Source organism: Scophthalmus maximus, chromosome 6, assembly GCF_022379125.1.
Source record: "Scophthalmus maximus strain ysfricsl-2021 chromosome 6, ASM2237912v1, whole genome shotgun sequence".
Lineage (NCBI taxonomy): Eukaryota > Metazoa > Chordata > Actinopteri > Pleuronectiformes > Scophthalmidae > Scophthalmus > Scophthalmus maximus.
The window spans coordinates 6725256-6743646 of NC_061520.1; the positions used below are offsets into that span (position 1 = coordinate 6725256).

Here is an 18391-nt window from a genome sequence, read left to right on the forward strand (position 1 = left end):
TTCCTCGCTCTCTCCCGTCGACGGACTCCGCTCTTTAATCTCGATGGATGGGAGTTATGATGCAGCATGCAGGCGGAGCCCAACTGAGCAAACTCAGCAGATACAGGAGACTACAAAAGGCCCCATTAACGTGTTCATCCAAAGTTATTAATAACCATATAGGTATGATATTATTTATAAGGGCTAATGGTTCTGCCCCTGTCCTGGACTCTTTGGTTCCTTTGTGGACTTTTGTTTATGCGTTCTTTGTCGCAGCTTTACGTTGGGTTTCCCCAAGTGGGTGTTGGATTTTGTAATTTTTCCCCCCCCTCAAAGACTGTCAGACTGCTTTTGTTTCTCCCTTGATTCCTTTTCCCTTCATCTGCATTTGGGTCCTGCATTGCAAAATTGAGAGCTGGTCCTCACAAATTGTTCTTCCAAGCCGCTTAAAGTCGACCACAACGTAATTTGAATGATTCAAGAGTTTTTAGGAACAAAATTCCTTCTGCGACAAACTCTGGATCCCGATCACAAGAGTTTCTTAAAAGAAGATTACGGGTTACAGAATCTGTCAATGTGCATTGTGCGTTATATTGATAACATCTGAAACATTAATGAGGAGGGAGAGTGTGTCCCCCCCCCCCCCCGAGTAAAAAGCTGGGGGTGTCCACCTGTCCGTCCTTCATCCTCCTCAGTGCTGATGCAGCAGACGGAGGCCAAACGATACGCTGATTCATTTGTTAGAATGCATTGTTTCATAATGCGATGGTTTTGCCTTTTGATAGAATAGAATAGATCCCTTTTGTCATTGTATTAAGACAACGAAACTCAGTTTAGCAGCTCACAAGATTGACGTAATATTAAAAAAAATAGCAAAATACAAAATACTAGTATAAATAAACATTCAGCTGGTATATACAAAAGTAAGTGGAGGGGAGGTTATTGCACTTCCAGTTCGTGGGGTGGGGGTTTATTGCACTATAGTCTTAGAGATTGTATTATAATCGCCCTGTAGTCAATAAAGAAGTTATAAGAAGTATTGCAAAACCCTTGTCTGGACAGTGTTGGTCATCAAAGAGTCGGTGGCTCAAGTGGGAGCCGGACTAAACTCACATCAATATTATACCCACGAGGACATCGTCTTTGCATTTGATTTAAAATAAATAAATAAATAAATAAAAAGTCAAGTGGCAAGGTCACACTGCGGCGACGCACCGCCCTGACGCCGCTGTGAGCTGTGCTCCTGTCTCCAGGAAAGTTACGCTGTCGCTGGAGAAACTGGAGACTTTTGGAGGTTGTTTTTTAAAAAAAAAATTCAAACTCAAGCCGCCCGGCTCCAAGTGCCTTCGCCCTCCGGAGGGCGTGAACCCGCAGGACGCGGCCTGCTGTCTGTGCAGCAGGCTCCGAACCTGTGTCTGCTGACAAAACAGTAACCCAATCTGCCGATGTGCGACGCCACCGTTTGAGATCCGTCCATCGCTTGTCTGTCGTCCGACTCCGAGGGCGGAGGGCGGAGCGGATTCGTGCAGAGGTGATATTTTTAGACCCATTAGGAGTTTGCGGTAAAGTCTGCTGTGTCACAGTGATCGGACTCTGCACGTACTGTGCTGCTGCTGCTGCTGCTCTGTGAATGGATTTCTTGGTGGGGGAGCATCTTTATTCGGCAGGCAGGATGGACGGATGGATGCGATCTCTTCACGGAGCTCTCGATGAATTATAAATGACCAGACTCACATTGGCTCTGACCTTGCGGGGCCACCACCTGTCTGTTAAACGCCAAATGTCACCGGGCTCCGTCTCTGGGGATCTCGCACGGGGATCAGTGATCATCGGGGCAGAGAGGCGGCGCGCTGACCTGCCAGTTAACTAGTGATCAGATCAGATCAGATTAGATTAGAACAGGCCTCCGAAAACAGTCAAAATAACCATCCATCCTTGGAATCCGCTCAGAAAACCTTAAAATCACGAGCGTTACGTCCACAAAATGTGCTGAGGTCAAACAAGCTGTAGGCCTCGACTACGTGGGACAGTGTGTGTGGGCGTCGAGTGAATCGGCCAGTTTCTTGCCTCGCAGGCCAAGATAAGATGATCTTATGAATGATTCATGTCGTCTGCATATTTCATTTGGGGCTTTCGCCTTTCGAAGCCATCCCCCGTCAAAGACATCGTCAAGCCCACGGCAGTAGAACCAGTTCACCTGATGATGAGTTATAGAAAGAAGTAGCTAATTATGTTTTTCTTTTTTCTTTTTTTTTGGACCAACATCCCAGACAACAGCAAAAACTCCTCGATATGAGAAACACAGAGCGGGAGGAACGTCTGCTCCTCCGGCCTTCAACCTTCAGCACCACCACACCAGGTACAGACGCACAGACGGTATCGGCCAGGGAGAGAGAGAGACACACGATGTCAGTGCTGAGAACCGGCGGTGAGAGGGCGTTAATAATGACGGCGAGCACGAGGTGATGAGCGTTCAGCCGCGGAGCAGACAAGCAGACACTTGCACTGGTAAAAAAAAACTTTAAATCTGCTCGAGTACAATGTATCCTAGACGTGACATCATCCGAGGGAAACTCCACACGCAGTTACAGTAGGATACATGTTTTAATGAAAGGCACTCTTTACAGGATGAATAAAACATGAGCAGAGTATGACACTGTGCACTGCACCATGTCGACGCGTGCAGTAACAGTCCTCGAGTGCTTTCTCCTTGAGTAAAGTGCTGAGTAGCTACGCTGGCGAACTGCCGTCGCCTTGTTGCGTCTCGTTTCTAACACACAGGTATTGCCTTTTCCGCGTTATTGCATATTATGGGATTATCAGCAAAGGCATTCGTCCAGTTACAACTACACCCCATGCCATTTCAACACAAGCTGTATTCATATATTTACAGTAAACTCACATACATTTACAAGATTGAAGTGTGGCATGCATACAGTATGTAATACCAATCCACTCGAAGAATTGGCTTTCCCTTCTCACATGGACTATGATGATCGTCACTATATGATTAATATACTATTATATATTTAGCAACAGTAAATATGTCAAAGTTCAGTCCTCATTTCGGCACGCTTACGCCATGCAATATATAAACGAGAGGGACAAAGGTCAGAGGAGAAAAGTATTATTGGACTTTAGTTTCCCACCGATATCATCTCAAATATACGTCTCATCTCACATTCCTGTACACTCCCATAATAAATATGAGTTTTCCCAGCCAACGGCTGACGGTGTAAAGCTCCAAAAGTGCTCGAGAGATCATGAGGAGAAAATGAAACTCTCAGTGCAATATGTATTAATACAGATTATAAAGGGTCAAATCACATTATAATAATAATTATACATTAGAAGGTGCAATAATCTGGTGCAAATCAAGGCCAAAATCATAATAATTTTAACCGTGTACATAAAGTAATCTGTGATTCCTGCCTTTTGTGCTATAATACAGTGGCTGCTGAGCGGGTTTCACAGTTTTAGTCTTTTATATTTTGCCGCCTACAGTAGCTACGAGATCAACGTCAGACGTGCTAACGTGCCCAACGTTGTTATCACACAGATATTGTTACGCTGTGTCAGACGGAGACGTGCCAGCGCCGAGCATCCGCAGCTATAGATTTGCTGATGAGACGATTGTGTGTGCGATGTGCTGGACACGTTCACCCGTCCTTGGGAATCGTCCTGAGCACTATCCAGATTTTTGCTGAATACGTCTAACGTGGAACTTTGATGTGATATGAGCGCTGAGTGTATATCCAGCTTTAAATGCCATGGTTATATTTATTTTTAAAAAAAATTTTTTGATTCTCTTTTGTTGGGATGAACTTACTCTGTTCACAAAACTAGAAACCGGACGTTTTACAACCCTCTCTTTCCGTCAGGTCGACGTTCAATCTAACAATCGACGTTTTCAAGGTCAAACGTTTGCCCACGGGTACAAATGGTCCATCGCACTTTCCTCTCAAACTGCACTGGACTAGAGACGATGAAAAGGGTAACTGACGTAGCAGTTGCCGAGTTTTGTTAATTGCACTTTGACACATCCACAAGCAGACGGACAACTTGTGTGAAAGGCCGTCCCACCACCACCACCACCACCACCACCACACGGTGCCTATTAATACTGTAATAATATGCACAAACGCTGCCATGTTTGGGTACGAAAGAGTGAGGAAAGTTCAACTGTTGTCACCCAGATTGAATCTGACGAACGGATTTGTTTGATTCATTTGAATACACACTATCAGTGCACGCCATTCTTCTCGCTCTGCCAGGCGCCGTTGCTCTTGTTGAGCGAGGGCGTGCTGCCGTACTTGTTAGTGGCGGACATTTTCTGGGTGGCCTCTGCCGCCGCGTCCATCACCTGTTTCTCCTCCTGCTCCGTCTCCCGGTGGTAGAAATAGTTGAAGTTGGAGACGATGACGGGCACGGGCAAGGCGATGGTCAGGACACCGGCGATGGCGCAGAGCGTGCCGACCATTTTGCCCCCTATGGTGATGGGGCACATGTCTCCGTATCCCACCGTGGTCATCGTCACCACGGCCCACCAGAAGCCGTCGGGGATGCTCACGAACTGCGTCTGGGGCTCGTCCACCTCTGCAAAGTAGATAGCGCTGGAGAACAGGATGACTCCGATGAAAAGGAAGAAGATGAGCAGCCCCAGTTCCCTCATACTGGCTTTCAAGGTCTGGCCCAAGATCTGAAGGCCCTTCGAGTGTCGGGAGAGCTTAAAGATCCGGAAAACTCTCACCAGTCGGATGATCCTCAGGATCGCCAGCGACATGTTCTGGCCAGAGTTCAAGTCCTCGTCGGGGGTGGTGGCCAGCTCCGTGCCCAGGGTCACAAAGTAGGGAATTATGGAGACGATGTCAATGATATTCATGATGTTATTGAAGAAATCACTCTTGCTGGGGCAGACCACAAAGCGGACACCGACCTCGAAGCAGAACCAAACGATGCAAATAGACTCCACGATGAAAAAGGGGTCCGTGAGATAAGCCACGACGTCTTTGGCGGCGGGGTGAGGCGCAGAGCCGTTCACGGTTCGGGCTACAGGAAAGTCACCGTCCTCCCTGAACTCCGGCAGAGTCTCCAGGCAGAAGATGAAGATGGAAATGACGATGACAAACACGGACACCAGGGCGACAGATTTGGCTGCACTGGAGCTCTCGGGGTATTCGAACAGGAGCCAGAACTGTCGCTGGAGTTCGTTGGTGGGCAAGAGGACCTCGGGCTCCTTGACGAACCCTTCGTCCTCGCGGAACTGCTCCATCGCTTCGTGACCCAACTCATAGAAAACGATTTCATTAGCAAAAACATCCAAGGGCACGTTGGCTGGCCTGCGGATTCGACCCCCGGACTGGTAGTAGTACAGAATCCCATCGAAGGACGGACGGTTTCGGTCAAAAAAGTATTCGTTTTTCATGGGGTCGAAATAGCTTATCCGCTTCATGGGGTCACCGAGCAGCGTCTCCGGGAACCTGTTGAGGGTGCTGAGCTGGGTCTCGAACATCAGCCCTGAAACGTTGATGACAACTTTCTCATCTCTTTCGTCCGCGCAGTGCCTCTCGAACAATTCTTCGTTCTCGTAGCAGTCCTTCTGCATCCTACTGAAGACGCTGTCGGTGGGAGACTCGCTGTTCATGAGGAGCTTCAGGTTGGAGATCAAGCTGCCGCAGCTGGAGTTCCCTTTGGTGGTCGGCGTCGGCAGGGAGGACGGCGACAGCGCCTCCTGACCCGACTGATACCTGCCGCGTCGTCCTCTGTGCGGCGACTGGCGGGGAGAAGTCGGACGCTGGGTCAACAGATTCTGATCGGGGGCCTCGGAGGTGGGCGAGGTCGGGTACCCGGAGTCGCTCGGGTCGCCGAGGTTGATGCCGACGTCGTCCATGTTCTCGAAATTAACGAGGGGCACCTCCATTGCCCGACGCGCCGTCACCCGCGGCTCTGTCTATGGGCCCGGTTGGAGGCGCAGGAGACGGAGGGGACACCGCCAGCAGGGCCACGCCGATCCTGGCCTGGACCTCTCTCCTCCTGGTGATCATTCAGGCAGCTGAACGCTCACTGTTGGAACCCGCCCGCTGTGTGATCTGTAGAAGAGGGGGAGAAGCAAACTTGTTGTTATATTTTTCTTAAATGGCGCATTACACTTTCGTTTTTTCTGTCAGCTCATTGTTTGCATCAGCAGAGAACCTGACATCGGATAGTGGGCATGTACGGTAACACCCCCCATGACACGCCCCCAATTTTCTCCCATGACTTAAAAACGAAAACACGCCCTCGGCAGGTCCGACTGTGAAAGTGCTTCCAAGGAGCGGGGGGAGCATTGTTGCTGATCATGTGCTACAACCCTGAGCATTGTTCAAAAACATCTGAGCCTTCGCTTTTGACTGAAAGCAAAAACGCAAAAACACAAATGTTCCTACATCACTTCCTAACAACCGACTCGGTTTAATCCAATTGAATCCAATTTTAAATATAACCTGTCGGCGTCGCCCTGAATTGATCTCCAAGAAGCTGTTTATCATTCCGTTCGTCTGGAGCGGAGAGGCAACCGAAGCCCGACACGTGTGTTTAGACTGCGACCTCTGTGTCCACTTGACACCGAAGGGCCCTGGGCACTCGGCGAGACTCATCTGGCTCTATTTCCACTTGCATTATAGCCGATACCGCTAACGGTCCGGGGTCCAGAGGTGAATCGTCTTATGTAAGGTTGTCGTGATCGGGCTTAAAGCAAACGATACGTGTATTGATTGTGTCCTGTCAGCAGAGAGAGGAGGTTGCCGAGTCCCAGAGAAAAGGACAAGCGAAGATGCAGAGGAGAGGAAAAAGTGCTGTGAGAGTCACACCTTTGCATTTCAGACACTTTTTTCTATCCAAAGGCAACTTCTCGATGCAAAAAAGTCTCACCAGTGAATGAACTTTCCATCGGCTCACATTGAGGTGACATTGGAAACAGACAACGGATTCAGCCACATCACACAACAACCCCCCCCCCCCTGTCAGGTCAGGTCAGAACGGCGGAATTCTCACAAACGTACCGTCGATCACAAAGTGTCAAAGTTTTGAATCCAGCCGCGAGCGGACGTCTGCGGCTCTCGCTCACCCGAGACCCCCGGCTCTGCAGAAGTTGCCGTGCCCGCTCTCCTCCGCCTGGCAGCTCCGCTGTCGTGGTGGTGCTCCCCCCGGCTGCCTCCTCCAGACTCACAATCAAGACCGCCTCTGTCTCTATTAAAGCTCCCATCGGGTAATCGGACACCGTATACGAAACCAGAGACGCCAGAGGATACCCACACACGCTCGCAAACAAGTGTGCCCACACGCAGACATAAGACGCAAACACACGCAAACACACACACACATGCAAACTGAGTGTATTGTAAATGTGGGGGTCACCTGGTTTTGTCCTCCCTGCTCGCTCCTCCGTCAGCGGGATGAGTGAGGGTGTTATCGGTGGCTCTCTGATAGGTAGATTTACTTGGCAGGAGCCAATCGCCGTTGGGGAGAGTTGGGACCCGCTCCCCCCCCCCCCCTCTTTCCTGCAGAATAAGCATCCACATGCGGGATCATCCAGTCCCCCCCTCACCTTGGGGATTATTCTGCATTCTTCCCTCCACGGCGCTCGTCATCTCGCTCTCTCGGTACCTGCAGCCGTGCACATCTGCCCTGGGGCGGGGGATTCATCTTCCTCTTGTTCACATGCTTAGTGACACACGCTGACGTGAGCTGTTATTTCATCTGACACCGTGTATTCTATTAAGGTCCTAATTATATTTCCTTTTTTACTGTCGTAAATGTTTCCCAACATTTTTGCCAACTTTTCTTCTCATTTTGTAAAAGTCCCGCCTGGTGGTCCTGATGTGAATCTACTGTATAAACACATGCCAGCTCCTCTACTGCTGCTGTAGAAACGACTTCAGGGATAAATACTTCACTGATGTAATTTAATTCGGGAAGACATTCCCCTGCAGATTTTGTTAAGAGGGTTAATTGGAATGAGAGAGAAAGTGAGAGGAGAGTTAACGTTTTTCCTTTTTGTTGTCCCTGCCGGCTCCAGTAACTTTGCACCTGCCAGTGACTGACGGTTTGTCAGATTAATACGGTAGCTCTGTGGCTTTGAAGAAACGCGACAAGGTTAATTAAAAGGTTAAATGCACATTAGAGAAAGGTCTCTTTTTTTTTTAGATCTGCTGAATCCTCTCGATGAGCAGAAACTTTAATCAAAGTTAATCGTGTGCTCCTTCAGAAGGGCGGCCAATTTGGCAGCTCGGCTCGAATATTGGGTTACCTGATAGAGGACCAGTCGCCTCAAGTCAAGAAATCGCTCCCCCCGCCCCCCCCCGCGGTCTCACTCTCGTCCTGCTGCAGCCGGGAAGTTGGCTGCCTGCTGGTCGCCTGTAACATTGCGGCGCAAGCAGCACCACTGCAGGCAAGGGCACGCGGCTTCAAGGTCACAGAGAACTGTTCGAAAGGCTTCACAATCGACGCTTTGCTATACACATCATCACCTCCCAGCATCTCGTTGTGTGCGCTCACGGGCACATCGTGCACACATGCAACCATGAATATAATGTTTGTACCGGAGAGATATACATTCAGGAATTTCCATGAATAGAGTGTAAAGGGACGTAGGGACGTGCGCACACAAAGATCACACTGACTCAAGATCCTCGCCATGCAGGTGATCCTTTTCTGTCCCCTCCTGTGTCATTGAGACTATGACCTGTCACTTAAACACTCCATAATGGGATTCGCTGGGAGCAAAGAGAGACAGCAAGACGGCCAGTGACGAGGACGTTCCACAGTCTGACACTCAGAGAGGGAAAGTAATCGATCCGTTCCCCTGCAACGCGATTTGTGTGTGTCGGTGAAAGTGGGAATTAAGCAGGAGGCGAATGGTGGAGGTATGAACCACACGATGAGGTGGGCTGCAGCTGCGGCAGCGTCCCCCTCGTCTCAGGGGTCCTGACAGGGGGACCGGAGGGGATAACGTCTCCCTCCCTCTGTCCTTCCATACAGCCTTCTATCCATCATCCATCCTTCCCCTCCTCCTCCATCCCTGCGTCCAGCCCATGCAGTCCCGATGACACCGTCACCTAACAGGCTGTGTTGACAAAGCAATTTCTCCATCAGCGTGCTCATCTGTGAACTACACTGATGCTGCACAGGTAAAAACATATACTGCACACGTCTACATCTAGATCTATGTCGAAATCTACTTCTACGTCTACACCTACATCTACTTCTACATCTATGTCTACATCTACATCTACGTCTACATCTACTTCTACATCTACATTTACATTTACATCTACATCTATGTCTACATCTACATCTACGTCTATTTCTAGGTCTACATCTACATCTATGTCTACATCTACATCTACGTCTATTTCTAGGTCTAGGTCTACATCTACATCTACATCTACGTCTACATCTACTTCTACGTATACATCTACATCTACGTATACATCGACATCTAAGTCTACATCTACGTCTACGACTACATCTACATCTATGTCTATGTCTACGTCCAGGTCTACGACTACATCTACATCTACGTCTACATCTACCTCTACATCAACATCTAAGTCTACATCTACATATACGTCTACGTCTACATCTATGTAAACATCTACATCTACATCTACGTCTACATCTACATCTATGTATACATCTACATCTACATCTACGTCACGTCTACATCTAAATCTACATCTATGTATACATCTACATCTACATCTATGTAAACATCTACATCTACATCTACGTCTACATCTACATCTATGTATACATCTACATCTACATCTACGTCTACGTCTACATCTAAATCTACATCTATGTATACATCTACATCTATGTATACATCTACATCTACGTCTGCACCTACGTCTACGTATAGATCTATATCTACGTCTACATCTACATCTATGTCTACATCTACATCTACATCTACATCTACATCGCTCGACTCTGAGCCAGGGATGCCTGAGCTTTTATTAGTACGGGAAGTATTTCTACTTTCAAACTGCTGCTGAAGCAAAAGTAATCTGTCATGACGACCTGTCTGATTTTTTCTCATTCACTATAACATATTACAATTTTAAATACTGCTGTCTGCAGATGGCAGTGACTAAAGCCCTTATATACGGATCCACTGCGGGTGACAGAATTTCAAAGTGCCTGTCAGGTAGCACAGATTAGATATTCCGGCCTAGTAATCTTATATCTGATGTAAAGGCAGACGGTTACTCCAGTCCAGTAATCCTTTTGCATCCATTGTAAATAACATACAAGGTTGGGTCAGGAGCGTACAAGGTCACCAGCATCTGCCGTACGTAAAAAAACAACAAAACATACGGCTCAAAACAAAGTGTTTGGTAAGATGAAGCTCAGTGTCACAATTCACGCGGACGCAGTGTCGGTGTCTCTCAGACGTTCACCTGATATCCACATGATGTCCCAAGACATTTTAAAGACAGATATATATAGTATGCTCATTTTATAGAGTTTAGTAAAAACTCATAATTTCATTATCTTCTATAAGGTCTCGAATACAGGTAAAAACAAAAACAGTGGGGGGAACGTTGACCGTACAGATGCATTGACAGATGTTTTTAACATTGTTTCGAGTCTGGCTATTTTTTCCCCCCTCAGAGAATTAATCAGAAATGAAATAATAAAATCATAAAGATAAACTTCTCTAAGAGCTGTTAAAACCCATTTGCTGCTCGTCGTCCCTCCTCTCTCCCCTCATCTCCTGTCTTCGTTTTACAATCACTCAAAAAAATAAAGGCAATAAAAGACTGAAAAATGAGATGCCTAAACAAAAAAAAACCTGCCCTACTTCCTGAGTTTCATTTAACAGTGTGTTACCCGACACCACACGTACAGTAAACTGTGAATGGTTCATTACAATGACATGAGTGTAAATAACCCTCATGGCCTCACTGCAACACAGCTGCTCACATACACTACAACAACTCGTCATATTTTAAGACTTTAAATAAATACCCATGAATAATATTTTGTGCGTGATAGAGACTGTGTCTGATCTCTGAAATGTTTCATTGGCTAGTCAGCAGAAATACTCTTAGACATTTTGCCAGGAAGAACATGCACAGATTCGTTCTACTTTCATTCAGTGACTTTTTGCGATTCGCCAGATACATTCATTTACAACATGTACTTTTAAAATACATTGTCCCAACCGTGGGACACTTTGACCTTGGTAGAGTGACGTCAGGTGTGTTTTGGCCTTGACAAATTGAAGATTGTTTGGAAGCCGTTAGTCTCCTGATTCTTTCTGCGCAACGTATTTTAGATCCACTAAATCACTGCAGTTCAGATACCCCTCCACACCTTCTACAGGTGAGGCCCCACGTTTTTTTTCAGCTCTATAATCATAAGGGACGGACAACAGTGTTGATTTTGGTTACGCAAGTTTTGGGCGTGTGCACAAAAAGGCGGGTGTCTGGTATCAGATGAATAGAAAGTGTATTATTGTATATTAGCCATTGCAAATAGTTTGTGCGTAAACATGATTCCAAGGAGACGGAGGCTTTTGTCATTCTGCACAATGAAGGTGAAGCATGAAGGTTGAAGTGACAATTAGCAAGAAACACATTTTGCTATTGAGTGGGACTTTAAATCCATTTGTCTTTCAGTAACTTCTCCGAGAGAAAACTTCTCCGTCCACACTCCCTGTCGTCGTCTGGACCGAGGATTTTGCCTGCGGTCGACAAAGATGCCCCTGCTGCTGACTCTGAGCACCGTTACCCGCCCCCCCCCCTCCACCCACCCCCCCCCCCCTCACTAAGGAGATTACGCAGCACAGGAGATCAGGCCGGAGAATCACCCTGATAGATGAACAGTGTGGACTAAATACTGCGGACTTAATCGAAATGTCAGGATTGTTTGCCAGCCTCACTAATCAAAAGACACGCGCTAATCTTGGGTGACTCCTTGGACCCGACGCAGCAGGGGAGGGGGAGGGAGGGAGGGTTTGGGGGGGGTTTGTTCGCAAACAAACCAATCAGAGTGTGGCCACAACATTAAACACTGCAATCCCCGGTGGTTTAAACTCCCTGATTAAATTACAATTTTTCTTTTGCAAGCGACCGTTCGTCTGTCGGATTTTTTTTCAGCTTGCTGTCAGAGCACAAAACCATCCTCTGGTATCAACAGATGAATTCATAACACAGAGGGAGGATGAACGACCACCTACTGTTCTGACTCCCAACGCTGCTCGGCGTCGGACGGGGACGGGGGTCCACGGCGGCGAGGCCCCGAGACTCCCGAGTTACCTCCTCACGTCCCCTAAAAAAATGATCAGAGCCGTTCATGAGCGTGAACCTTATGAATCATATGATTAAAAAAAAAGAAGAAGATTTAATTAGGATTTTCAGCATCGTAATCCTGAAGGTGTTGAAATAGTGAAAACAGAAATAAAAAAACAATCATAGCAGCATTTCATTTATCAGTTTAAAGATTAAATATAACACAATCCATCTCTAAATATCAGTTTACCATCATTCTTTTTTAATGATTTGGCTTATTTAAACATCAGCACACATGGCATTTTTCCCAACGTTCTTCTCACATCGCATCAGTCCTGATACCAAAAGCATCAAATTGAGTTTACCTCGTCATCCGGCGGTGGAAGAAGCTGCACTCGCTCACGCGTCCCCTCAGATTAACCATCTGACCCTGGCGATGGCACGAGTCTTAAGGAGCAGTTGGAAATCTCTCTCTCTCTCCCTCCGAGGTTTTGACAGGAGGCAGCAAGAGTTAACTGCACGAAGAGGACAGATGTTTTGAGCGACGGCACGATGCCGATGGAGCTGATCAGTCCGAGTAACAAACCCTCCCACCGCTCCCTGTTCCCCTCGCGCTCTTTCATTAACCCTTTTGAACGCATGGTGTGACTTCGATCTCTCAGGGGCTGTAATATTGCAGCTGCAGCAAGAAAATCTACACGACCTTCACCCAAGGTCGGCAGATGTCACCTGAAAACCTCTAAGTTCTTTGTCTTGTCGAGTCCGTCTGTCCAACTCTTGTCAAAGCAGCACCAGGCCCATTTTCCTCTCGAGTCCTGACTGAGCCCGTCCATCTGTCTGCCAGACGCCTCCTGCTCGGCTCTTCCGTCCTATTTCACACTCGTGCGTGGGATTCACTGGTTTTTTGTTGTTTTTTGTGTGTGCCTCTGTCGCTTCACCCCCGTTGACCTCTCTTTTGTCCGTTTACTCTTTTCTGAAAGTCAGTTGGCAGTTGACGGATGAAAAAGAGAGCGAGAGAGAGGGTGAGTGAGAGTTCACGCTGACACTGCTATTCATCATGACTGACCGGCATGAAGTTTGATACAGATTTTTGTTTGGTCCAGTGTATTAGACATGTCTGTGGTCACGAGTTGAGTTGAGCTGTTAACTGAAATGGTACAGAAGAGTTGGATTTACACATTTGTGACCAGTCGTTCCGTTTCCCCCCCCTAGACCAATTCTGCCCATATCCACAGATGCAAATTTAAATTCTCTCACAGCCTTTCTCACTGTGTGGAATCACAGACTGTAAATAAAGATGGACGCCGCCGCTCCTCTCCCTTCCACTGTACAAACTATATCAGTGCTGGACTGCTGGACCCACATAATACCCATCATGCATTACCCCGCTTCGAAATACACTTTCCCGGGGACAACATTTCCTCGTGGCTTATAAAATATTTCTGCACCGAACCCCCCCCGGGGACGTCTCCAGTTGCCTTGTGCTGCCTCGGCGTATTTGGCACGTGAGGGGAATGGGACACCCCGGCAGGCGCGAGTCCGAGAGAGAAAAAAGCCCCGGCCGCTGCCGTGCTCCTGGGGGCGGACGGACGGACAGGCACTCGACTTGAAACACTGGGTATCTTCTTATCCGGTGGAACGTCGTTAGCCGTCGCCGTCGCGGCGTGGGCCTGCACGGGCTGCTGCCCCGGGACAACAGAGCTGTGATGAATCTTTCAGGTTGTACAAGAGTTTTCACACAAGGACGGGTGTGATGAAAAGTAACAGAAGAAATGACCTAATGGTACAGTAGTTAACTCATCAGGGAGATAGTCTCACTGTGTCTGCAGCTGCCAGTCTTCCTGTTTGAATTAATAAAACATTTAGTTGGAAATATTACTTTTTTTTTTTCTCCACACCACTGGGGGAAAAACAGACTTGATGAAAAACAATTTCTTCCATTGTGTTAAGGCCTTTTTTCCCCCCAGCTCCACGAGGTTTCCGCAGGATCTCTCTCTTTGATCAAGCATACATAATGAATGAAGGCGAGTTTTTTTTTAAACCTCCTGTACTTATCTGTCCTCCTCACCGCTCACACCGTCAACGCTCCACTGCAGGAACCCAGTGTGTCGAAACACAGTTTCTCACAAGAAGCGTTGGACGTTGACTTTTTAATATTGTATTTTTTTGGGGGCCAGGTAAGCAAATATCTGACTGCAATGTGGTTAAAGCGGCGCTTAGCGATATTTTTGCAGCTAAAAAATACAGATTAGAACAGCTTTCACGTTACAATGACCTGTAAAGAATAACCACGCGTCCATACAGTTCCCCTCAGTTCTGTTCAATTACTCTGAACCGTTTTGTTTTTTTTATTCTCACCAGGAAGTGAGAAACCAGCTGTGAACTGTACCTGCTCAGCACTCAATTGGCAAACACACCAAGTGAGCGACTACAGCTGGTTGAACAGTGAAACATTTAGCAGCTGAAGAAAATCATATAGAGGTGTTTTTAGGAGTTGGTTGAAATGAATATGGCACTAAAAGGAAGAAAGGACATTGAATGGGGGTGCAGAAAAATCACTTCCTAGCCTTATGTGTTCTTTTAAAATTAATTCTCTATGACTGTTGCAGGTTTTCCCTTAAAAAACCCTAAACCCACAGTGAATTCGACACGGCAAACATCCACAGAGACAAATGTTCTGCCTTTGTCCTCAGGCCCCCGGGGAACACAAGCAGCGTCGTCCGCACAGTGATGACGACGTTGTTTGAGGCAAGAGGTCCTTTTCTTCATCAAGAGATCATCGCATACATAATGAATGAGCTCTGTGAATGCAGCGGGACACACGCACACACACACACACACACACACACACACACACACACACACACACACACACACACACACACACACACACACACACACACACACACACACACACACACACACACACACATCATTGCGATAAAACCAACCTTTTATATCTGCTGTTCTCAGGGAGAAACCAGTTTAAAAAAAAAAATAAATCTAATTCTGGATGCGTATTTGCCAACGTTGTCACAAAAATGATCATACTGTGTAAGAGCCGAGAGAAGGTGGCGGGGAAAGGAAAAGGACAAAGAGCTCGTAGGTCTTAACATAATGCAGTGCGGTAGAGTTCATTTCAGATTTCCTGCTCCGGCCCTGTACACAATCTCAGAGTCGGAAGTGGGATGTAAAAAGGTTGAGGACGCCCTGGGACTGAAACGTTTATAAAATATTAACTCACGCAGGATATTTAAAGCCTCTGACATTATTTCCCCGGCTGGCATGTTGGAAATGGCCTCCGCACGCCGTACTGTGCGCGTCGCCAGCAGCAGGGATGCAGATTTCACTCTCAGCTAAGTGGTCGCGATGAAAGAAAATGATTCCGGTCCTGAGATTTACTGGACCGACTTATTCCCATTGACATTAAAAGGTGGCGGAGGAGGGAGGTCCGCTTTTTTTTGCACAGTTTAGTAACAAGGAAGTGTGAATTGGCGCATATACATCCAGTTTGATTTAATCTATCATAATCTTTAGGGCATCACATTGGACAGCGTCATTACTTACTGTTCCCTTGAAACAAAAAACATTCACTTCACCGCCTTGGGCTACAATTTATGAATATGCTCACGATCGGCGCTCACTCTCACTATAAGGCAAATAAAATTAAAAATGACCATATAAATAATGAATTGAATTGAAAATAAGTCTTTGGTTCCATTTTCCTATATAAACTGTCTATGAGTTGTAACTAACAGCTTTATTAGGGGGTAATATATATTTTACAAATACATTTTAGATCAATTATAAGCTTTTGATATGGAACACTTATGGTTTGCTGAAATGGTTGTTTATATTTCTTTCTTTTTTGTAATAATGCAGTCATAAACGGTGGTGATCCATCTTCTAATATTCTGGACAGTCAATAAATGTTAAGGGGACTAGTTTGACATTTTGGGAAAATACTAATGTCAAAATAATCAGGCCACCACTCTTAATGTCTGCAGGGTAAATATGAAGCTAAAGGTTAGCTTAGCTTATCAAAATGAATGGAAACGGGGGAAACGGCTAGTCTGACTGAGTCCAACGGAAACAAAAAATCTGCTCATTGGCATGTTTATTAAAGCATAAAAGAAACGACATGTTTGACTTGCCAAGAGCATTCTAAGCCAACCGTCCTCTTTGCTGCAGCTTTACACTGAACATGCAGATGTGAAGGAAAAGCAATCTTCTCGTTTAAATCCAAGGCCCAGACACTAAAAATGATACGTCAAGTGAATGAACACCAGCGCGATGAATGTCTCACGAGCTAGAAGTTATTGTTATTATTAACTTACAGTGAATGAGTTGTTGACCACAAATGAAGGCTTTTTTATAAAATGTGACATATTAGAAAAACTGCCACCAGACTTCTATCAGCACTCTCCTCTCCTCCTCGCACATCGAGGCACAAACACCTCGAGGGCCCCCAGGCGTAAACTTGCTTTATTTGGACTCCATGCTGTACGTTGTTGTTGTCTGAGATGACGCACGATCGCCAAACCTGCACTTCCATTACTCCGATTAAACCCACTCGCACCACAAGGATGGCGCACGTTGTTTTATCGAGCTCCCCACGTCTCAGGTCACGAGGTCACTGTGTACAGTACAAACACCACAGCGACACCTGGGAGTGTGTGACTCTTTATCGAGTCCTGCAGCAGCCTGACAGTCGCCAGTTTCCCAGTGCCCCCCCCCCCCCCCCACACACACCCCACCTTCATTCAGTCCACCTTGTCATTATGCGAAAGAGGATTTCCCCCCCAGTTTGCAGGCTGCTCTTGTTTTCCATATTACTTCATGTCTCCTGGTTGTGTGTGTGTGTGTGTGTGTGTGTGTGTGTGTGTGTGTGTGTGTGTGTGTGTGTGTGTGTGTGTGTGTGTGTGTGTGTGTGTGTGTGCGTGTGTGCGCGCGCTTATGAGCTCAGGAGCATCTGTCCGTCGGCAGGTTCACCGTCCCCTGCGGGATGGGATGCACAGCTGGCTGACCCAGCCCATTTGTCTCCCCCCAGAGGGGTGGAGGAGGGTGTGTGTTCTAGAGTGTGTGAGGGTGCGTGTGTGTGTGTGTGTGTGTGCATTTCTTCTCATACCCGCTCAATGGGGCCATCACACAAACTGTGTATTGATCCTCCATTTGACTGAGGAGGGAGCAGGGGGTGGACATATGTCCGTCCTATTGTGTTTGGAAACCCAACACTACTGTTCCTTGTCTCCAGAGACTGAATCACTGATTAGACCAATGAATCAGTATTCACTTATAGTATTTACTTATGTAAATGTACTTAAACAGCATTGTAAATATACAGAGTTCTTCCAATAGTACATCAGGTTTAATCAGTAATTGTACTTTAACTAGTACTTATTCTGCAGAACATGGCCCGTTAGTGATATATTGTTACAGTATATGGTACAATGACATGATTCACTGCATTAGCTGCCGTTTACTGTAGCAGGAGGCCAACGTGAAGCTATTTCTTCTAATGTGTACAATGAACAGTCACAAAGTAGTTCTAACTCGTCATTAGATGCGTAAAGAAAGTATACTAATTCTATTAATATTAAATGAATTACTAATTTCCACGAGTTTTTCTTTTCTTGGGAAATATCTTTGGGCCCCCAACAGAAGTTTCTTAAACAGGACCGTGCTCCATTGTCACGGGTCAAAACGCTGGACAGACGCATATATATTTGATTTTATACGCTTATGTCCTTCTTCTAATTTAAGATATTAAGTCTGAATAGTGACAGAAATGTCAAAAGTACATTATGTGCATATGAAGTGTTTGGAGTTTGAAGTTAAGTGTCAATTCCCAAGTCAAGTAAATATCATAATTGTACTGAGGAACAGCACTGAGGTAAATGCAGATATTTTCTGCCACTGCATATTGACAGTTTGTTCTTATCTATTTAAATTGTAAATCTATAAAAATATATTTCTATCTAACTCATTGTCTGAGGCACAAACATTGTCCTTTCTTCCAGAACACCCCTAGAGGGCAGTGATGCTTTTCCCTGACACGGAACAAACAAGAGTCCAAATGACACTGAACCGAACATCTATCAACATAATCTTAATCTTCTTTAAAAAAAACAACA

The 18391-nt window shown here is 46.3% G+C and overlaps 1 protein-coding gene across 5 annotated transcripts in view; it reads right to left on the minus strand.

Moving 5' to 3' along the window:
* The window catches only part of LOC118309311 (potassium voltage-gated channel subfamily A member 10), a 78718-nt gene that overhangs the window by 4065 nt on the left and 56262 nt on the right, over nucleotides 1-18391 (minus strand). For 2 of the 5 annotated variants that reach the window (XM_035631270.2, XM_047332624.1), the window contains 4 exons: nucleotides 12623-12772; nucleotides 12206-12297; nucleotides 7020-7517; nucleotides 4343-6068 (listed from right to left, as the gene is read on the minus strand). In XM_035631270.2, coding sequence (XP_035487163.1) covers nucleotides 4343-5899 — 1557 coding nt within the window. In that variant the 5' untranslated portion in view covers nucleotides 5900-6068; nucleotides 7020-7517; nucleotides 12206-12297; nucleotides 12623-12772. Of the gene's footprint in view, nucleotides 1-2564; nucleotides 6069-7019; nucleotides 7518-12205; nucleotides 12298-12622; nucleotides 12773-18391 lie in introns of those variants that run through there. The other 3 variants (XM_047332625.1, XM_047332627.1, XM_035631272.2) reach the window with 3 other exon arrangements.